Source organism: Mixophyes fleayi, chromosome 8 (genome assembly GCF_038048845.1).
Source record: "Mixophyes fleayi isolate aMixFle1 chromosome 8, aMixFle1.hap1, whole genome shotgun sequence".
NCBI lineage: Eukaryota > Metazoa > Chordata > Amphibia > Anura > Limnodynastidae > Mixophyes > Mixophyes fleayi.
This window is the reverse complement of record NC_134409.1, coordinates 48,337,147-48,361,423: the sequence shown is the minus strand read 5'-3', so window position 1 is coordinate 48,361,423 and position 24,277 is coordinate 48,337,147. Positions and strand designations below refer to the sequence as shown.

Below are 24,277 nucleotides of genomic sequence, written 5' to 3'. Positions count from 1 at the left end.
GTTCTTCTCACTTTCACTTCCTGTGGCTTCTGGTGTCTTTAGTTCAGTTGCTTCTTGTCTGGATCGTGGAATGTTGGAGGCCCTATTTGGAAAAAAAATGGGTACATGTAATTTAGAAAACTTCAACCAACCCAGGTATTTAATCAATACAACCCATGTTTTATAATTAGGCCTCCCTCCAGCTCCAACATTAAAATACTAGTATTCACATTTAGAATAAATAGCTGCTGCTGCTGATAAATAAACCTATTTCCCTCCCTCCAAGCAACCCCAGCAATAAATTAAATAGCATTTACATTTAATAAATACACATATACTGCAACCATCATTGCATTAAATAATATAATATATAACATATTCACAATTAATAAATAGACATTTTTTCCCAAACAGCCCCACTGTCAATTAATAGCCCCCAAACCACCCCAGCGTTAAATTAAAGGTCCAATCATCCTATCTTTAATTGCTAGGCACCAATGTTAAAATAAAGTTACTCACATCACCCCACAGATAAAATAGCACCAATTAAATAATTAGCCCCAATCTTTACTCCACCATTAAATTAATAGCCTACCTCCCACATTATATTAACATTCTCCCCCTTCCCTCATGCCTGAGTACATGCCCCCAATTGATATTAAGCCACAATAATGCCCTCAAATCATATTATGCCACAATAGTGTCCTAAAATCATATTATGCTATACAGTAATGCCCCCAATTATATTATGCCACAATAGTGCCCCCAGTTCATATTATGCCACAATAATGCCCCAGCTCATATTATGCCACACAGTAGTGTCCCAAAATCATATTATGCCACACAGTAGTGCCCCCCAAATCACATTATACCACACAGTAGTGCCCCAAATTATATTATACCACACAGTAGTGCCCCAAATCATATTATGCAGCAATAGTACCCCCAGTTGATATTATGCCACAATAGTGCCCCCAAATCATATTATGCCACAATAGTGCCCCTAGTTGATTTTATGCCACAATAGTGCCCCCAAATCATATTATGCCACACAGCAGTGTCCCAAATCATATTATCCCCCCATTTTCTGTGTGACATCCTTTCTATTCCCTCCCCCCCCTGTTTTCTGTGGTATCCTTTCTCTCCCCTCCCCTTTTCTGTGTGGCATCCTGTCTCCCCCCCCTTTTCTGTGTGGCATCCTGTCTCCTCCCTTTTCTGTGTGGCATCCTGTCTCCTCTTCCCCCATCCATTTCTGTGTGGCATCCTGTCTCCTCTCAGCATCTTTTCTCTTGCCCTCACTCCCCTAACCCCTCTGTTTTCTGCAGCATCTTTTCTCTCGCCCCCAGTCCCCTCTGTTTTCTGCAGCATCTTTTCTTTCAGCCCCCTGTTTTAGTGTACTTACCTTCTCAGCTTTATTTCTGTCTGTCTGTTTCTGTCTTCTGCCTTCTCCTGTCTGCTCCTCTGACAGCTGCCTTGCAGGAGATTGTAATGTGCGAGCGGCACATGTAGTCATGTGGCTGGTTCCTGGGGAGGTACCAGCCACCAGGAAGTGTCGGTGCCATGCACCGACTGCTCGGGACCCGGCCCATCTGATCATCGGCCCTTCTGGCATTTGCCAAAAGTGCCAGATGGCTAGTCCGGCCCTGGCCCAGCTAGAAAAGCATTGCATTTGATCATGTTAGGACTACCCAGAATGGGAAGACTTTGGCGTGAGCTGGCCAGCTTAACATATATTGCAATATATGGAGCTAACATTCCCTGTTTTTAATATAGAAAAGTAGTTAGTACAGAATTAATTATGTTTTTGGAGAGTGCAGAGTATTCTGCTTTTTGTCTATACAATGTGGGCAACTCCCTCTTGCACACCAGTCTGTACATGGAGAGTGCAGAGGATCTATGTCCTTTGTTATATATATATATATATATATATATATATATATATATATATATGTATTTTATTTATCTATATAGCACTAATCATATTTACGTGATGCTGTATGGAGAATATGAATCAATTTACATCAGTTCCTGCCCCATTGGAGCTTACAGTCTAAATGATCTATTAATTCCCATAGTCCTTAATCATCTGCCTCTACCATAGCGATACGTTTTCTTAAGGAGGCCACCTTAGGTTCCAAAGGTTCTCCACACGAAATTTTCACTTATGCAGCCACTCTCTCCTATGACTGCCCTGTCCTCTGTGATTAGGCAGCCTTTTTCTACAAAAAACATTCTTTTTAGTCCTAGATAATGCAGTCTCATAAAGTGTCCACCGCTCCAGACCTCAGCCATGGCACATCAAAGAGACCTGCTACCAGCAAAAATGCTCTTGTTCCTATGCCGACTTCCTCCTGTATATACATATTCTTTCATCTTACAACTTCTCAGCTCCCCACTGGATGCCCACCTCTAGCTCACCTCTCAAGCAGGTCTCTCTAAGTTACATTTCCACCCTCCTTTAAACACATGTTCATCTCACCAATTCTAACATAACCCTCTCTTGACCAAGCCTCTCTCTCCAACTATTGATGTATTTCTCTATTCTCCTTCCTTTTGACTCTAAGCTACATGAGCAACTTGTGTACAACTGCTTATCTCACTTTCTCTCCTCTAACTTCATTATTATTGCTAGTATTTTTTTTTTGTTATAGGGTGTCACATATATATGCAGCACCGTACATGGGGGTAGTACAAACAAGATGGACACAGAACTGAAAAGTATGGGTAACAAATACAAGTAGAAATGAAAGAAGGCTAGCATAAATTAAGTCATATCACAAAGGGCAATTTTCAGGCTATTATAACGATAGCAATGGTAGTTGAATGTGACAAGGGAGGGGTAGGAAGCAAGTGGGGAAGAGGGTGGAGGGAGGAAACAAGAGGAAGAAGGGACCTACTTGTGAGAGTTTACAATCAAATGGTGAAGGGTTGGATCAGAATAACGATTGGGTGACATGTAGAGTGTTTGAAGCCTGGAGTCTGACAAAGTGCGGGAATGCATTCCAGAGATGGGAAGCAACGTGGGAAAAGACTTGGAGGTGGGAGTGTGAAGTGAAAAAAGTATTTACATTTTATTTGTCTTCAATACTTTATACTTTATATGCTCTCATAGTAGTGAAGCCTGGTCCTGCCCTGTGACAAAGACAGAACCACACACTATGTGGCATGTGCACCAGCTCAACTAAAATGGGATTAAATGTAATATCTACAGATATAATTAGGCAGTTTGAACTATACAGTGAAATTGATACTTTGTATTACAGCATGTAATATAGTTCGGGACAATTAACTGTCAAGATCTTGCATTCATGTACAGAAAACTTGTGAATTCATTTTAGGATTCATGGTTTTCTTTAAACATTGTTAAACATTCATGGTATAAGTCAGTGGTAGTCAGCTTTCTGATGATAGCAATAACGGCAAGAACGACACAGACATAAAAATCATGATTAACCATCAGTGCGACAGTGAATAAATATCTACATACTATTATTTAAATGTACTGTATCTCTGGCACCAGTTATACCCAGGGCCGGATTAAGGGAATAGAGGCCCCTGGGCTAAGGGGCCCTCCATTCCCCACGAGGCCCCCAATGTGAGCCGTCCGCCGCCGTCCGCCCCCGCGAGGACCCCCCCAAGCACTTACCTGTCAGTGCAGTCCTCCGTCCCGGCGCGCTGTAAGCTCCTTACTGAGGAGATCTCGCGAGAGTTCATGAACTCTCGCGAGATATCCTCAGTAAGCAGACTACAGCGCGCCGGGACGGAGGACTGTACTGACAGTGCTCAGCAGCATTGATCGGGCCGGGGGCGCCCCCGCCCCTGACTGATCAATAATGCTGCTGAGGAGTTTGAAGGGCCCCCTGGATGCCCGAGGCCCCTGGGCTATAGCCCAGTTAGACCTCGGGTTAATCCGGCCCTGGTTATACCAGTCACCTGTAAATTGCGAATAGAGAAAATCCGGCGACTGCTAAGCTCGTCATTTACAGTGGTCACAGTGCGGAGAGGAGATTGCAGAGAGACAGTTGTAAATACATGAGAGCAGGGAGGGGAGAGGACAGGCAGAGCTTGCTAGCAACAGCATAGAGGTGGTACTGTATCTCTTGTTTCTTGCCCTCTTCCAATTAACATGTAAGCTCTCTCATGTACAGGGCCCTCCCTACCCTTTGTTTTCATGTCAGGCATTTTTTTATGTCTACTTTATATGTGCCTGTTTTATGTGTGTCCTGTTTACCCCAGTGTCTGTAGGTGCAGAGCACTGTGGCGTCTTACAAGTCATTTATAATAATATTATAATGAGAGGTCGAAGTGGGGGTGTATACGGTGGTATGTCATACCGCCACTTCTCCTACTGCCTTCATTGTAAAACTATTAAATTCCATTCACTTACATTCCCATTACATTTTTCATACCGACACTGCTAAATGTCCACTTTGACCATTGGTAATAATTATGATAGTGGATGCAACATGTCTTCCAAGTTAGAGATGTGTTTATTCATAGAACTTTTGTTGCCATATGGTATTTACTTGCAACAGTAATTATTTCCATGAATATCTACACATGATTATAATCTTCACAGCTATCCTCCTGCTGCATAGGTCATAGACAGGTTATTATGCTATGCTACCTAATCATGATATACCCTTCCAAATGTTTGTTTATGTGTCTTTCTCCAAGATCAAGGCATCATTGTTTTTTAGTAGACAGAAGCCCATACCCTACATGTTAAGATATTAATGTTCAATCTAACCATTGCCTAGTTGGATCCTATGGGATTCTGTTAGTGTACTTGGTTGGTGATCTCACATTCCTAATAAGTGTGTATATGTCTCCAGCAGCATTTTGTGACAGGGATGATTACAATTAAAATTTTATTTGCTTTCATCCATTGTTGGTGGTTTTTGCAGATTTTGGCCTATTTGGTTTACATTGACCAAATGGTTTAACCCATTGTCATGGGTGTGGCCAGCTTTAGATTCAAGAACAGCCAATGATACTCACCTAAAACGGACACTGCTGACTGCTGCTGGAGCCACCCACAGTGCAGAGATATTGGACTTGTTACTTGAATTTGTATGGCTAATTGATGAATCCTGTAAAAATATAGATTTCATTTAGCAATTAAATAAACCAATAAGTAAGCTATACATGCAATTCTCCTTTTCTTCTCTCTGCTAACCACCTCTCACTACCAGTTTCTAGACTTCTCCCATTCTGCTCTTCACTTATGGAACTCCCTACCTCACCATACCAGACTCTTTCCTAAACTTTAACACTCAAACGCTCTCTCACTTAATTCTTCAATAGAGTCTATACTAACCTCACCTGATACTTCTCCATCTGGGTGTTCTGCCTTTGACCATAAGCTCTCATGAACAGGTCCATCTCTACCCTCTGGGCCTGAGTCATTAAGGAGAGTAAAGCATAAAAAAGGAGTAAGTTTGCAACTGGCCAAAACCATGTTGCATTCCAGGGGGACGTAAATGTAAAATATGAGGACAGATTTATAGTTAGGGTAGGATGTGGCCTAGATAATCTTTAAATTTTAGTGTAAAAATAAAGCTATCAAGTATTTGTTTGCTAGATGAAAAAACAGCCAGTATTTAACTTATGTGCAAAATAATAAACTAATTTGCACCCCTTGCTTAGTAACATGATTTGTACTGGAGAACATTTACTCCTTATTTTGCCTTATTTTCCTTAATCACTCAGGTCCTCTGTCTCAAGTCTGTATCTCCTTTGTCATCCTCATATGTACTTGATCTTATGTGGGATTTGAATTTTGTATGTTTTGTCATTCTGACTGTCTGAAACTGGAGTTTTGTGACACATTACAAATAAATGATGATATTAGAATAAATATTTTTTCGGTCAGTTATAGTGACAGAAATAGGCAAAATTAGGGGAGAAATACACTCCAAGATATTGCTTTAGGTAATTTCTAAACAGTTTCTGCAAGCTCATTCATTTGCCTAAAGATTTAATTTGCTGGCTCTCTTGCTGAGTATAGTAAAAGTAATAAAATGTTCTTATTTTTAACTTTCAGATATCCTGGTTTATTTGATAGGCATTCAATCTGTATTCCCCTTTTGGCAGCACTAAAGGATTTAGTGTACATTGGATCTAACAGATCTGCTTCTATTGGAACCAGTTTACATAGATCTGACAGAACTATCTGACAGATATAACCTGATACAAGCTATTTATGTGCTGCTTTGGAACTGCCCCCTGCTGGACTAAGTCCCTGGAACTTCAATGTAGTAACGTCTCAGGGTTTACTATTGAAGCAGGGAAGCAGCTGTCATTTTAAATGTTCTGTGATTTTGGTACCAGTTTTTTAATGAGATCGTTCTTGACACCCTCTCTGGATCCTCTAACACTATTTTTTTGCCTGTCATTTAAAATAGAGAGGAGACAATACTGCAGTTTTCAACTGGTTGTCTGTCGTCAACTAGTTAATACAGCGCCAAAGAAACCCTTACCTCAATGCCTTGTCCTCACATGTAAAACTAGAGTGACACATTACCGCTTCCCTCATTAATATCAAAAGTATTGTCTACAGACTGAAGTTGTAAAACACCTTACTTAAAGTTAATCATTGTTAAATGTATACTTACCACATTCTCACCACAAGTAAGATTTTGAGAGTTGAGGTCTATTACAATGAAATGACCAACAATTTCATTTCCTGGTAATGAGCGAGCTTGCAGGAGAAATCCTTTAAAAAATGTTTCAGAATGTGCCTGCAGAATGACTATAGAAAGGAAAGACAAAGATGATTACTTATTAATTATTTATTTATTAATATATTATATATAAATTATATACAATATATATATATATATATATACATATACACACAAGTTAACCCGTGCATGATACTCATGCATTCTAGTCAAATCAAGCTACTTAAGGTGTTAAAAAGGTTCTTGTCATGCATTTGGGCCCTAGCCCAGGCCTCCTCAGGGGAAGAGCGTTACTTCCCGACGCAAGCACCCTTTTTTAACGTGGTTTTGTCCACATGTCACCACCTCATCATTCTTCTCCATCACCTCATCCTTCATTTTCATCGCCACATCTATCCAGATGTCTATCCAGACACAGGGATCTCTCTCAGCGGTCCTGAGTATCACACTCCTCTCCCTCTGTCACCCCCGGCAACCACCAACCACTCCCCACTGTCACCCCCGGCAACCACCAACCACTCCCAACTGTCACTTCTCCTTCAAGAAATATATATATATATTTTTTAAATCTTTATAAACACTTTTAACAATTAACAAATTAAATTAACAAATTAAAAACATCTTAGTATACCAAATTTCAGCCCTTTCTGAGTTTTTTTTTCCACACACACTAAGAATTTAGCAGGTCAGTGTATAACTCCGCCCAGCAGGTGGCGCTGCAGCTTGGTTTTATTTTTTCCACACACACACACACACACACACACACAGACAGACTAACACACGCCACTAGGCATCTATATTATAGATGCCTAGTGGCGTCTATCTAATATTTCATGTTATTTTGTCTGTGAGAAGCAGGATTATTTTGCAAAGACGAACATTATATTAATTTTCTCCTTTCAGAAATTAGGAAAAACATATGTTTCTATAAAAGTGAATTGCGCAGAACATCTACATGAATTTATATAGTCCTTGTCACTGAGCAAATCAGGAATTCTCTAGCTCAGAAAACAGAAGCTGACTATTCAGCTGCATGGGGTCAGTAATGTGTCTTTGCTGGAAATTTTTATATACACACTTACATTGTTTTATGAAATTCTGGTTTTAGCCTTTTGTGTACGTTAAGACAGGACCAGTAGTCTTATTCTCACATTAACAAAATGATTGCAGGTTTTTTTCTTTTTATTTAAATTAATGTTTTACCTTCTGTGAAATGCATTTTTTTGGACTCATGCGAGTAAAGCAGAGGGACATTCCCAATCCACCACTCTATCTGCATAACATGAACTTTCATTTCACTGCCTTACAGTTTATTTGCTTTTATTGTTCTTGCGCATTTGTTTAACATATGTTAATGTATGCAATGCATATTTATCTTACTAGGACCATAGTTATATAAACCAGACAAGGTATTCTTAAATGAGGCCAGGTGGAATACAAATCAGGGATAAGTGAGACTAAGATGTCTGGATTAAACTATTGGTATACGCATGAATAATGTTATTAAATCTCTGCTGTTTAGTCAAGCAGGTCATTGTCTAGTATCCCTGGATCAGACTCCTAGGCACCTTCTCCACAGGGAGCCAACAATCACCATGCGGAGGACCCTTGGGGTTATACCTTATTACTGACCCACCCATTGTAACCTGGCTACCGCTCCTAGTCTGACCACCATTAGCTCCTCCATCATGGCGATATTGAAGTGGATATAACCTGTGTTTTGACTGCATTGATTGTGTTCGTGAAACTGCGCATCCGTCACAGGTATATGCTGTACCTACAAAGAATTGCATCTCTCTTTTGATTGTATATCTGCCTGTCTGTACTGCCACCTACGGAATAAACTGGGTTTTGGTTTCAACAAACTGCCTAGGAGATTGCCAAGAATCCACTAGGACGTGTGATCCTCACACCTTCTTTTAACAGTTCCTTCTTAGTTGGACAGTTATAAAAGGATACAGAGGTCTTTTGGCTCATTAGATATTAGGAAGCCTGTAAAGTTAGTATTCTGGTGAAGTTAGTTTTATCTGTGGATCATTTTCTTTAGATTTATTGATCAAATTATCTGTTAATAAAAGAATGATCTTGACAGGTGCTTTTGTTTTGTCCTTCTTTGTTGCACTGTAGATTTTGAAGTTGGTTTCTAACAATAAACCCTGTGATACCGACCTTAAACAGTAATAATAATCATTACTCTCTTCTAATTCTCCTGGATCTCTCTGTGCATTTGACACTGTTGACCACTCTCTCCTCATACAAACGCCACAATCCCTAGGTCTTGAAGGCATTGTCCTATCCTGGTTCTCATCCTACCTATCTAATCGCTCTTTCAGTGTTAATTTCTCTGGATCCACCTCTGCTCCGCTTCCTTTATCAGTTGGAGTACCGCAAGGCTCAGTCCTTGGTCCTCTGCTATTCTCTATCTACACCACTTCTCTTGGAAAACTAATAAGCTCCTTTGGATTTCAGTATCATCTCTATGCGGACACAAATCTATCTATCCTCTCCTGATCTTTCACCATCTGTGTTGTCTCGCGTCACTGACTGTCTCTCTGCCATTTCATCTTGGATGTTGTCTCGCCAACTCAATCTCAATCTTTCAAACACTAAATTAATAATATTCCCACCCAAAAACAGAAGTTTCCTGCCTGACATTTCTATTTCTGTTGATAACATGACCATAAATCCCACCCCGCAAGCTCGTTGCCTGGGTGTAATCCTTGACTCACAACTGTTGTTTATTCCCCACATCAACACTATATCTAAATCATGTTACATACACCCAAAGAACATTTCTAGAATACGTACATATCTGACACAAGACACTGCAAAAACATTAATTCATGCACTCATCATCTCCTGCATTGACTATTGCAATTCCCTCCTTACTGGTTTTCCCAAAGTCAGACTTGAACCCCTACAATCTATTTTGCATGCAGCGGCTAGATTGATTTTCCTTGCAAACCGTTATTCCTCTGCTGAGCCACTCTGTCAGTCTCTACATTGGCTGCCTCTATTTCAATGAATCCAATATAAAATTCTTCTACTAACATATAAGGCCATCCACAAAATTGCACTGACATACATTTCCTCACTCGTCTCAAACTTTTCAAGCCATCGCCCCTTTAAATTTAAGCTGCAAAGACGCCGATCTCCCGCGAGATGAAAAAACCAGGGTATGATACATTTACCCCCAGATGTCAAAATGTTGTCCCGACTCATCTGCATCACCACTGGGTGTCTTGGGAAAACCAAGATTTTTCTTAGCACCAGTTGCCGGAGAAGCTGAAAGAGGAGATGTCATCGTGTCATGTACCATTTGAGCTGTCAGATTGCTGACCAGGAGCTCATTGCATCTCTTGAGTTCTGGTTCAGTTGAAATGAAAGAGAAGACATAGCTCTTAAACTTAGGATCAAGCAAAGTTGCCAAAATGTAGTGATCCAATTTCATGATGTTGATAACTCTTGGATCCTGGCGAATCAAATAAAGGACTTTATCTACAAGTCTGACATAGTTAGCAGTACTGCTTTGTTTCATCTTCTTCAATTTCTCTAGCAGATTTTCCAAAAGTCTAATTAGCCAATCACTTGACTCAAGCTAACAGTGTCTGAACTCACTTCACAGGTGACTACTTTGAGTGGTTTCAACACCTTGCACAACACGGAAAGTATTCTCGAGTGCGCTCAAATTATATTTTTCTTGCAGGTGCTACAATCTCCTACATGCTGCTGCAGAATGCCGAAAATGACCCTAAGTATTTCGGGACACAAACAGCATCTCCTGCATGTCACTGTCATTTTTTAAAAAGCTCTATACCACCACGTTTATTGTGTGAGCAAGACAGGGAATGTGAAGGAATTCTATCCACTGTAATACTCTAATAATTGGTGGCGCTATCAGAAATCACATATCCTCAGGAGAGTCCAAGTGGAATAAGCCATGTTGCAATGACATCCCTTTTTAAACAAGTTGTCAGCGGTATGCCCCTTAGTGAAGCAAGTGATACACAGAGTAGCCTGCCTCTGAAAGATCTGCCATTGTTTGTTAGATGCTGCTGTTTCTGCTGTTGAAGGCGATTCACCAACCCAATGGGCTGTCACAGTCATATAATCTTTATTTTGCCCAGTTTCGCTTGTCCACATATCTGTGGTTAAGTGTACAGTGGGTAGAATGGCATTTTGTAGCCCAATAATTTTCTTTTTTGTAACCTCCTGGTACAGGTGAGGAATTGCTTGTCTAGTAAAATGGTGTAGAGATGAAATTTGGTAACGGGATCACAGGACCTCAATTAACTGCTGCATTAATGCTGGATATTGAACACAGATCTAATACTAGCATAGTCACCATGGCGTCTGTGATCCGCTGTGTGATTGGGTGACAGCTGTTATGCTTGCTTCCTCTTGCAAAGGATTGTTTAACAGTGAATTGTTGTAAACTACTAGTAGTCTTCTTCTTGATGTGCTTCTGGGTTGAAGATCTACTCCAAGCAGCAAGAGCAGCAGCAGCGGGCCTAATGCTCATGGAGTCTTCTGAGGAATCCTGGATAGGTGAGGAGTCATTTAGCCTTAGCAACTTGGATGGAGGACTAACTCCGATCACTAGTGACGATATTGATGATGAAGGTGTTGGGGGTGTAGATGAACTCACTTCAAATGGTATAACATGGATGAGGTTCCTAGATGGTTAAGGTCCCTACCTCTACTGACTGTGGCTTTACAAATACTACAAATGGCTAGACAACTGTGTCAGCATTTGGGTAAAAATAATTCCACACATAAGAGGTGAATTTTTGGTCTTATGCCCAAACATGACAATGGCCCTCTTCTTATCACTGGCAAGAACTGCTTCCACTGGTGCATGACTTGCCGCTGTAGAGTTCATTAACAGCACTGTTAGCTTAGCTGCCTTAAACCCATTGGTAGATTGTTTTGTGGTGGCACAAACAAACCAAGCACTTCAGCCACAAAACTGGCACTCCTTGTCACTGAAGTGCTTGGTTTGGTAAACTGTACATGTCCTTTTTAATATCTAACATAAGGGTGGGTGGAAGAGCTCAAAGACAATTTCATCTTGCACAACTTTTCTGCCACTGCTGTGTGGCAATGTTACCTAGATGTGCTATGAACTGCCATGTGTTTGTGTCGTTGCTCTGTCGCTTAGTATCCCGCCAGCTTGCTGCAGTCTTTCGCTGAAAATGGATGAAAACAATATTGTGACCTGTGAGATTGTCAAAATTGACTGGAAATTAATGTTATTGAGGTTAATAATAATTAAGGAACAAAAAATAGTCAAATAATGTAATTTTTGCATATTTTAGCAATTTTTTTAAAAAAAAATACAGATCCAAAACCAAAACGAGTAAGGGCGGTTTTGCCAAAGCCAAAACACAAAGTTAATACAGATCCAAAACCAACACCAAAACACAGGGGTCAGTGAACATCTTTAATTACAACCAGTAGCTACTGCTTGTCTACTTATCACACTCTCACACCCAATTTATCAGCACACAATTCCAGCAGATTGGTCTGTAAATAGACTTAGAGGTTTGTGCAGTAAAATCAAACCTATTTCAATATAAATTGCCTCTGTCACCCTCTACAAGCGACTTTCTGAGGACAGCAAACGTCCTAACCACAGCCTATCACTTAAAAAATAGCAGCTGATAACAGAGGGGAGGGTGCGAGAAGCTGTGTAATGACATGGTTAAACACGATATCAGAAAATTCGGATCGGTCGATTTCTTTGAATACAAACTGCTCATCTCTAGTTATGAATAAAGTGGAATATTTTCTTTCTAATTTTAAGATATTCACATATACAAATCGGATGGTTTATAGACATCAATGTGGCAATTTATCAAAGTGCCAAATCCCTACCGCCGGCAAAAAATGGGTCTGTCTTCTCCATTGGAGACCAGCAGTGGAGAACAGCAAGGATTGCAGCTGCAGGGAGGACATTTACATCTAAAACAACATGATTGCACAGACCATCCATCTAATGCTTGTGCACAGGGGAGCCGATTTATCGCTGCAATGCCTGTTCTGTTAACAAGAGTTAAGGATGGAATTAAGACATGAATTATTCTTTCAGCTCTCTAGCTTTTTTAAATGAATAAATAAAGAAATATTATTTTCTGAGGGTGACTTAGGGGTATTTAGATATAATATAAGTGGGCTGGTATACAGTGGTATGCCATACCACCACTTCTCCTACTGCATTCATTGTAACATTATCAAGTTCCTTACTTACATTTTCCATACCGCCACTTCTAAATTTCCATTTTAACCACTGATATAACTTCTATATTCTATCTATTGCTATCTTTTTATATTTAAACATTTGTTTACATATTTTTGTAATTGCAGTGAAGCTGTAGTCTCAAATTGGGCTTCCAGTTCCGTGCATATACTGGGCCACGTCCCATGAGAATGAGTAGAACAAGGGCCTCCTCAGTAACGTTTATTGCTCTGGTTAGCTTTCCTAATAAAATAATGAAATTATGGCAAAAAAGTATTTTATGTTATTATTGTGATAAGTACAATGAAAAATTACTTATCACAGCGATGTGTCATTTTAATAGGTGATAATGAGGTGACAGATTCACTTTAAATTAGAACAGTAGCAAATGTTCTTACCTGTGATTTGGTCTCCTGGGCTATATGAATAGCTGGATGCAGACACTGTGTATGGTGGTGCTGTTGTCTCTGGCACGTTGGTGCCATGGTTTGGTACCATTGTGTCACATGCTTTGTAGACTAGTCCGCTGCTATAAGTGGCAACAGGGGAGCTTAGGAATCCAATAATTAGGAATCCCAAAACACAAACACCCATCTGTGAAAAAAAAGATTCACCCTAAATTATTTGTGAAATTAATTATCTACAGTAAGGCCATGTTTATATCAAACATGTTATAGTAAATGTTATTATAATGATCTTTTATTTATAATGGTGCTACAAAGGGTTGACAGCCCTGTACAATGGAGGGAGTACAAACAACATCAAATAACACAATGAGCAAACTTGTACATAAATAGCACAAACATAGTACATACATATGACAGTTACATAGTAGGGCAGAAAAACTGCCAGTTACACAATGAACAGAACAGAAACCAGATGCTTAGTTTGGGGAGGGCTGGGGGGGGGGGGGGGGGGTTGGCATAGTACAGAGAAGGGATGTGGAAAAAAAAAGGAGCATACCAGTGTGAAGCAGGCCTGTGGCCAAGAGCATGGGCGGAACAGACAGGGCTACAGACACTGAGGGGTGATTAGGTGTGGGGTGAGTGGCTGTTGGGCATGAGGGAACATAAGATAAATGAAGATGCAGGAAGTGGGAGAGCAGAGAGACATAGTGAGTGTAGAAGAGGGGAGGAGTGAGAAGTGAGCATGAGTGTGAAAGATGGACTGCATAGGCAAGGGGCCTAGAAAAAGGTGAAGGCAGGGAGAAGGACGGTTGGTCCAAGGGGTTAAAGGTTTGGTGGGGGGTGGGAATCAGTAGGCTAGGGGAGAGAGAAGATGCATGACCACGGCCATGGGGTATAACAATGGTAGTTAGATAAAGAGAAGGCATAGAAGAGAAAGAACACTAGAGGAGATTAGTGAGGGGGAGAGAGAATATGCAGTGGCATGGTGGAACAGTGTGAGTGCAACTACAACATTGGTAATTAATGCAAAGACAAATAAAACAATGTGGTATGGCAATGAATAAAAAAAATTCAGTTCAGACAGTGACAATGGCAATTAAAGAAGCGTAGAGGCAGTTGTGAGGCACAAGAGACAATGTGGGGGTGAGCAAGAGGTAAGAAGAAGGTTCCAGTCTGTGGATTGGCCAGTGTGTAATATATGTGGGAGTGCACCTGACTGATGGGCCTCCAAAGGCCACCAGGTGGCACACTAAGGAGGCTCATTAAAGGTTTATTTTTTTGTGACCAAATACATATATGACATAAATTATTAACAGCTTTTGTCTGTTTTTAAAATGATCAGATATATAAATAATAATGATGATAAAATGTACCATGTATGCGATGTAGGACTTCAATTAGATCTTTATCTTCATCTACACACACACCCACCCACTCCTCTCCAGTCAGCAGCTGACTGATCTTGTTGGTTAGCTGCTCTGTATGACCTCTGATGAAGTCCCAGTGATGAAATGTGTAAAGCACGGACTAACAAGTCATGCTGTATCGTATGCCTGGTTGCTGTGACTAGCAGCAAAAAAAATGTCCTACAAGCCAGTTGCACCTCTGGGAAGTGCTACAGAATTTGTGGGTACAAATTTTCCCTTAATATCTTCAAAGACTGACAGCTAGATTGCCAAATCTCTGCAAAGCTTTAATTGCTGCAAATGGAGGATTCTTTGATGAATGTAAAGTTTGATGAATAGAACAGTAATATGAAATAAAAATAATAAGTTGTGACATTGTCAATATATTGATTATAATTTCAGGTCCATTTAATGGTACCATGATAAAAAAAGTATTCTTCAAAAACAAGGACAATTTTTAGTGACTTCAAACTTTTTCCTGCTAGTGTATATACACACATACACAGTATGAGTTAAAAAGAAGATAATAAATTGTGGTTATTATTGCCTCTTACGTATTCTTTGAATAAACCTGTCTTTACCCCAAACTTGTTTAAATTTCTTTGCACTAGACTCTACTACCATGTCTCATGGAAGTCTGTGTCACTTTCTTAAAGGTTTGCTAATCCTAAAATGCACAACAATTTATAGGAAATAACTGTTAACATGCAGAAATATATATGTTAAAGTTTCAGGAGATTATCCTAAAGGAATATACTTTCTGTGTGTTATCTCAATTAAGGGGATAGTGTAGTACAGGCCTAGCTAACCTGTGCCTCTCCAGGTGTTGTGAAACGACAAGTTCCCTGATGCTTTGCCAGCTATCGGCTAGCTATCTAGTTGCAAAGCATGATTGGGCTTGTAGTTTCACAACACTTAGAGAGCCACAGGTTGGCCAGGTTTGGTGTAGTCCCTTTTATAGGTACCTGCTAAAATGTAATTATTTACGCAATATTCCCCTCAACTAGTCAACTAGCAGAACTGCAGTCATTCAGGGGAACTCGTCAGGGACACTCCTCATTCAGGGGAACTCCTCTCCAACAGTGCTGCAAATTGTTGACATCTGGGACCAGCTGAAATTCGACAGCACTTTCTCAATTTCTAAAATGGGCTCTCCATTGGACCGAGCTGTATTATTAACAGTCATGCCTCTGTCTGAACATCATGATTATCAACACTAAGAAAATAAATATTGCAGAGATGGTGGGGTGAGCAGGTGTAACTCGCATGAGTCCCTCGTGTACCACTAGTTGTGGGTGAGGGATCTTGGAATAAAAATTAAATGTTAGCTTGAGTTACATTTTAAGCTGGAAACATATGCATCTTTTTCCACTTCTGAACGAATGGTTGCATTTCTATATAATAAAACAATATATAATTTAGGAACACACATTCTTTAGCAAACTAATCAGATTATATTGAACAATTTAAGTTATAACAATTTATACAAGATGTACTCTCTTGTTTTTCATGTGACTCGTTGAAAAATTCAATAAAGTTCTTGAAATAAAAAACAGGTTATTGGTTCAAGTAACCAAATAAAATACATTATAATACCATTTGTGTTTAAAATATCTAACTAATTCTAAAAATGATCTTAAAATGTATTTTATTGGTTTCTTCACAGCTGTATGCTAAAGGATGAGAAAGAGATCCCTCTTTCTACCCTCTTTTTACCCTCTTAGGTAAATACATGGATTACTGAAAGGTGAATAGTAGCTTTGACAAAGTCTAACTAATTAGATGAAATGCGTTAGGTAATGATATACTGATCATGACCACCACTGTGTCGTGAAACAGAATAGAATGGTTTGCTCTTAGGGATAGTTTTACTAAAGGGTGGTTTGGTCAAACTGCCGGTTTTTGGCTAAGTTGTTTGAGCTATTTTGCCATTCAGAACATAAGAGGAAGCATCAATCATATATAAATTATTGAGGTAATCATTTATTGATTAAGGGGCAAAATGAATGTAGTATTAACTTATGGGGGAATTTTTTTTAAATATTTTTTTAAGGGGGCACTATTATAGCATTATATTATGGGGAAATGTAAATATATATTAATATTAACTTATTGTTAATGGTGGATATAATTATTTATATTGCACAATTTGGCATTATATAGTGCCTGAATAATATAATAATTAAATAATTTTGGCCCCTTAATATAATGAAATTCCTCCCCCCCATAAGTTAATAATTAATTAACTTTGCCCCCTTAATCAATAAATAATGGTTGCCCAAATAATTTAAATCTCAGTGGTGCTTTCTGTTATGTTCTGAATGGCAAAATAGTTCAAACATCATGTTTAAGCTATCAAGTCATTCAGAAGCAGGTAATACAACCTGTCCTGTTTTTGATGGCAGTTTAAACCAAACTGACGGCGGTTTAGCTTTTTCAATCTGCCACACATCGCAATCCATTTTAAATCGCAGCCTCAAACCGCCCTATGGTAAATGGGGCGGTTTGGACCACTAAACCGCCGGCAATGTGTGGCGATTTCAAACCGCCACCAAACTCGATTCTTAGTAAATCTAGCCCTTAGTCTTGGTGAGCCTGATTCATTAAAGAGAGCAACGCATTAAAAAGGAATAACTTTGCACCTGGGCAAAACCACCTGGCATTGGAGGGGGAGGTAAATTTAAAATTTGGGGACAGATTTATAGTTGGGATAGGGCATGTCCTATAAAACTTTAAATTTCAGTGTAAAATAAAGCAATCAAGTATCTGTGTGCTACATGAAAAAACAACCAGTATTTAACTTATGTGCAAAATAGTAAACTAATTTTCACCCCTTGCACTGTAACATGACTTGTCCAGTAGCAAACTTATTCCTGTTTTATTTTGCTTTGCTCTCCTTAATGACTCAGGCCCGGTACATACAATTTCTATACCTGGATGAAATGTTGTGACTTTGCTTTGGAGTACTAAATACCTCAGCTTGCTAATGAACGGCAGTGCTCCCGGAATGAAAAGGAAACAGAATCAGCGCTTTTGTCCCAGTTGTGGATAATTACATGCCTGTGTTGGAAATATCGGGTTGCCTGGTATTTTCTTTAGGGTCATACTCACTGCGAGAAAAAGAGCCAGGATAGTTGTTCCTCATATTCAGTGGTAGCTGTTGTCACCACCAAGGCAGATAATTGGTTAATTCTGTCTATTAGTGAAAAGTCTTCTGCCAATAATCCAGCAGATCATAACTAGGTGGAAGTACATTAATGGAATATAGGTATGCTTCCACCATTCTCTATCCATACATGGCATCTCTCCCATCAACATTTTGTTAATAGATTTTCAATATTATGCTCATTACCATTGACATAAGATTGTTGAGAGCACGCTGATGCATTTTTTCTCTGTCATATTTGATTTTCTTGCCGTATGAATGACTGAAGAGTGTGTGTAAGGATTTCTTAGCAATCAGATGAAGCAAATGTTTCTCCATTTTCCATTTGAAGACCCCGATTCATCAAGGAACATATCTGCTATTTGTGTGCATATCATGCGCAAAATGAATCTGTGCATGCCCAGAGCCGTGCCATATGCAACTAAACGCATCAACTCATCTTTGTGTGCAAAAGAAACTTACTACAGCCTACAATATCTGGGAGGGGACACTTGTGTATCAGCAAACTCAAAAGCATAACATTTTAGCTAGAAGCTTAGTGCTTTCTAGGACTCCGAGTCACATGTTTTTAAACCTTCTGGACCCTCAAATACTCTTCACATATATATCTCAATGGATGTTACACTCTGCCAACTGGCAAATCACAGGAAAACTTTGTTATTTTTTTTCCTTGATTAGATCTATTGTTTTAACTTATTGCTGAGATTAAGGGTAATTTGCAGCCGTTTTGAAGGTCAGATGGCCTCTGCTCATTTGCCTGCACTTGTTGAGCTGTTTGTGCCAGCTGCTCCTACATGGCCCCCTGCATTTTGGTTACAATTTTAGCTGGAAGCTTAGATTTTTTTTGGTACTAATAATGGACCCCCTCAATGTACAGTCGTGGGTCATATGTTAGCCCCTTCTAAATAATAATAATAACAATAATAATATGTTTGTCTACTTTCCAAAAATGTAATACAAAAAAATATTTTATTACAAATAGTTAAAAACCTAAGACCATTAGATCTGGTCAGCGTGGTATGTGAGAGCAAGTGATGTGTTTGAACTACTTGGGGAAGTCTGGAAGGGGATTTGGAGAACATGTGGGATCTTGGGCATGTGGGGCATTTTGGGGTTAGTTGGCCCATTTTTTGACAATTGGGAGGTCTGAGTGGAATATTGAGGAATTTTGGAGCATGTGTATGATATCAATGGCATGTGGGAGGTCTGATAGGCATTTCAGGGCATTGAGGGATGAGTGAAGTGGGTGTGTGAATTTTATGTTTAGGCTGTTTCTTATTACTGAAATTAAGGGTAATTTGTAGTTGTTTTAAAGGTTAGAGGGCCCCACATGTCTCACTTGAAGTGTCTCAGGTTGCCCATCACTGGCCTAACTGGCACTAAAAATATCTTAAAGTGGTGATGGTAACGTCAAACGTTTCCACATAGGGCATAGACATCACAAGGAGACTCCCATTTTGGGGCAAAACCAAACCAGCTGTCTGACCGGTCTTTTCACCAGTCTCTGGCAACATTTTTAAGGAGACAAAGACAGTCAAAGAGCACAACACCTTCAAACATACTGTAAGATAATTTTGTTGCTGTTGCCTGACTATTTCTGCCACTGGCCTGTTCCTTCACAGACCTATTTGGTAGCCTGTTTTTTTTATGTATTCCAGCTTAACATTACAAGCAACTACTACTTTTATTAATTAGCTGAAATGCAGTTAATCAGTAACCCAAAATACCCATTTTACAGTATACCAAAAATAAGCTATGGAGCATGATGAGGCAGTTGTCATAGGATGGGGTGGAATAGGCAAGCATGAAGAGGTGAGTTTTGAATGATCGCTTGAAAGATTGGAGTTTGGAGGGCGAATGTGCTCACGCAGGGAGGGCGTTTTAAAGTTGGGGAGCAGTCCCAGTGAAGTTCTACAGGCAGTGTGAAGTGGTGACAAGAGAGAAGAGTTGAAGGTCATCAGCAGAATGGAATGAGCATGTCAAGGTTAAGGGCTTCATAGATGAGGGTAAAGCATCTTAAATTACATTCTGGATTGAATGGGGAGCCAATGGAGGGCTTTGCAGAGAGGCACAGTGGAAGAGGAACATTGGCAGTCTTTCAGGACAGACTGCAGGGAAAACAGACGCCTGACAGGCAGGTCAGAGAGAAGGAGATTGCAATTAGCGAGGCAGAAGATGACAAGAGTGTGGACTATGGTCTTAGTGACATCTAGGGAGAGGAGAGGGCAAACCTTGTAATGTTGCAAAAGTGAAGGCGACTGGCTTCTACAAGGGACTGGATGTTAGGAATGTAGTTGAGGGCAGAATCAACAATGACCCCTAGGCAGCATGCATGGGTATAGGGGAGAGTGTAACAGTCTCAGAAATATTAGTTCACTAGCCATAATCATACTTATTTTCATGCCATATTGCAATGTGTGAGCTAATGCATAGCAGTTCCCTTATAAGCAGCAATTGGTTTGAATTAAGGCACTGTCAAAATGCCTATGAAATAATAAATAGCTTTCAAAAAGCATCCCCAAACATTTTTTGAGGATATGAGAAAATAATAAAGATAACCTATACTGTAGTAAATATGGTTGAGCTCTAAGAACTAAAACTGGGTACAGAAAACAGCTTTTTTACCCGATTTACACAATAAAAAGTTGAAAAAATTCACATTTCAAAAAGTTCACTTTTGAATGAAACACGTCAGCTGTGGCAGGAACTGTGTCTTTCTCTTTAGATAACCCACTACTTGAGACACCTTATTGGAGTCCAGAGAGGACATGCAGAAAGATTTTTTTAAAATCTCTGGTTTGTGATTAACCCTAATGAAAAACTGTGGATCTTAGAATGGAAGTGGTATTATTGTGTAGGTGGCCACCTGAACGTACACTTTGTGTATCAAGTCTGCTGAGTAAGGTGATTTATCGTATTCATACTGCATTTTCCAGGAATTGGGTACAAACTTTTAAAGTGATTATCTGCTGAACTCGGAGACTACTAAACACAGATACCAAGTGTCTGTACTTATCATTATCCTTTGAACGGAGATTTCATTTGTTGATACATGATACAGGTTGGATAATTTAATAGGTAAATGTTTATTCTACTATCTCTGGTGCCACATTTGTAGGGGGTCAATTATTGTATATATTTTTATGCTTATTGAACCTGGTACAAATTTAGCTAAATAAAGTATCTTGTCTCTTATAGGAGTTATTTTGATTCAATATGGTGTCATTATTTATGTATGTGTTATTAGTAGTGTAGTCTGTGTAATAAATTACATTTCTTTTCATGTATGTATGCTTGCAGTTCTTTATTCTGCCATTTGAGTCTTCAGATTTTTACTATTGACATTAGAGCTTTCAGAGCGCTGTATTCTCCTTCTCTTTTTTTTAATCACACAATAAGCGACTGTTAGGTCCGATATTGGATTAATGTGCACGCTCCCACGATCAGGGTATTGCACCAAAGCACATTGCATCATTTCATTTGATCTTATAAACGGACTAAAAATCTCTATAAGCGATGGAACAATGTTGGGCAAATTCTGAAGTGTGTATGCACTCACGACCAAGAGCATAGGAAGATCTCCATAGAGTTTAAAGAGTCACAATCTTTTTAGCTGATGGTTATGACAGATGAAGAGCACAGATCTGAAGGTAAATCGTGTAAAACCAGGGGCGGATCCAGACTATTACTATACCCTGGGCGATTTTGGGGGGGGGGGGGGGGGGGGGATTTAGGCCCCGCCCCCTTTCTAATTTCTAAGGCTGCCGGCGGCTGCACAGCATGTGCAGGTCCGTTCGGCAGTGACAGTGTGCTGCCCCGCTGCTCTGATTGTGTTTAAAACACAGTCAGAGCAGCCGGGCAGTGCACTGTCACTGCTGAACGGACCTGCACAGTGTGCAGCCGCCGGCAGTAAGCCCCTGCTAGGGGGGGCGATCGCCCCGATTGCCCCCCCCTGGATCCGCCACTGTGTAAAACGTGTATAGTGTATACACATCATTTTACATGCTGATCAGGGTTTTCAGTTATTGGTAAAATTGTAAAAGATATCTCATCGAGAGAAATTTGCTGTAGTGTGTACCTAGCTTCAGTCACCAAAAAGATCTATACACATGCTCCTATGAGTGCTTATTCATTTTAGGTGGATAAAAGAATATCATTAGATGACTGATTTCTAGGTTGTGATTATTTATAGCCACATTAGTTATACTATAAAATATTTTTATCATTGCTATGAAACACTGTACATTACTGGAAAAGCATATCTATATTTTAAATCTTTATACTAAATACTGCATTCTGTCCAATGAATAATTACACTATTATTGTTTATTTTTATAGCACCAACAGAGATGGCAAAGGTGGCAGCAGTCTGTTTTCTAGAAAACTTATGATTGACATACATGAAAGACCTAAACTGATGGGAAACTTAACAAATATAAATTAAAAAATAATGGCACAGTAAAATCCATTTGAGAGGTTGCAGACGTTTTAAATGGTTTTATGATCTGCGGAATCATAAGTGATGGAATATGAATCATTGAGGGCAGCGACTGCTAGATTTGTATAAGTTGCCTTGTTGTGTCACTGATGTTATTCGCAGTACAGAACATGTAGGGCTCTTTAAAAACATTTGAGAGAAGTGAAATGAATGAAAAAGAAATTTTAGGCTATGTCCAGACATATTTTTGTTATAAAAATGTAACAGGTGTTTTTTACCTTCTATTGCTACAGACATCATTGCCATATCTCTACATAGCATTTTCTAAAATAAAATAAGATTTAGACACTAGAATACTACTACTACTACTACTACTACTACTACTACTACTAAAAATAACTAAATATATATGAGGTACAGGTCCTCTGCTGCTTTAACTTTTTTTTTGATAACTGTTCCTACCAATGTAACCGTAACCCTCAGAAAAAAGAATAGCACTCTATTGTAACCTCAATAAGTCACACAAATAAAAATGATAACACTCAGCATAATAAAATTAAATTATATCCAACAAAATAGTGATAATAACAAGAAAGCAACTGATGGCAGAGTTGATAAATAGAGAATTACTGTACCTTAAAGAATCAGTAACCTTAAAATATTCCGTTTTATACTATCCTTAAAAAGCATATAACATATGTATAACAAAAATACATGAATATAATCAGTAAACTTAAAAAACAGCTTGTAAATAAAATCACATACTGTATATGGGCAGATGCAAGGTGGTTAATTAAATGAATGCACTTAAATCAAATCCAGAAACCTAGAGAAGGTATCAAGAATATTGGAGGTTACGTACATAACTCTTATGTACAAAAGTTTGTTCTGTATAATTAGGAACTAAAAGTCCCATAGCAGTCAGTGACGTACCAAGTACCATACTAAAGTCTGCAGTATATATGGTACTTTAATGGTGACCAATGTATTCGAAGAAGAGTCACTGAGCTAGATTTACTAAGCTGCGGGTTTGAAAAAGTGGGGATGTTGCCTATGGCAACCAATCAGATTCTAGCTGTCATTTTGTAGAAGGTACTAAATAAATGAAAGCTAGAATCTGATTGGTTGCTATAGGCAACATCCCCACTTTTTCAAACCCGCAGCTTAGTAAATCTAGCCCACTGTCTCTGGAGAAAGCGCTCTTCTATTTGTAAATCAGAAGTTACATTACCATGTGGTGGGCACAGTTCACACTGGGTCGTCTTAATACAGCGTTCCCACAATTCAATTCACAAAATCTCTGGAGCCGTGTTTCCTGGTTAGAGCAAATCCATTACCGCTCTACATCTGTCTTAGAAGTGGAATGCCTGCTTTGTGAGGTTAGAATCCAGCACTGTTCCTTAGTTTGTGTGTTTAGTCCTTAGAAAATAAAATGCTCAAATACATTTATGGGCACCTTTTCTTTAGAATCCCAGAATTTAGTGTATGGAAACAAAATGTAAACACATTTCAGGAATATAGCTGAAGCACCATGCCTTATAGTTTTATTTGGAAGTACATTTAGAGTATTATTATTTGAAGACAGTCTCCTTGTATGACACTTGTTGTTCTCTTGCTCTTATAGATATCCAATTCATTTTGAAGTGACACAGCAATCTCTCATTGACAGCCCAGTGGATGCAGGGATATAGCTGCTCAGATTGAATGGGGAAAGACAGGCATGCTGGTGGATGAACTCCAAGCAGGCGTCTTGTGTATCAGACAGACTGGCTGCTTTCTCATCTCGCATTCATTTCAAACTACAATAAAATCTATGATGATCTAGATGATGGTGTTAACATTCACCACACCCCAAATTTCACCACTGAAACAGGAATAGACTGGAAGTTTTTAAGAAAGCAGTTTGCTAGCAAAGAATCACATATTAAATATGGGCAAGATGATCAGTGAACTCTGT

At 39.3% G+C, this 24,277-nt stretch overlaps 1 protein-coding gene across 1 annotated transcript in view; it reads right to left on the bottom strand.

Moving 5' to 3' along the window:
• Positions 1–24,277, bottom strand: part of LOC142100236 (putative ferric-chelate reductase 1) — an 80,496-nt gene that overhangs the window by 35,690 nt on the left and 20,529 nt on the right. The window contains exons 4-6 of the mRNA XM_075184168.1: positions 13,302–13,432; positions 6,597–6,733; positions 4,981–5,072 (exon numbers count right to left, since the gene is read on the bottom strand). Coding sequence (XP_075040269.1) covers positions 4,981–5,072; positions 6,597–6,733; positions 13,302–13,432 — 360 coding nt within the window. The remainder of the gene's footprint in view (positions 1–4,980; positions 5,073–6,596; positions 6,734–13,301; positions 13,433–24,277) is intronic.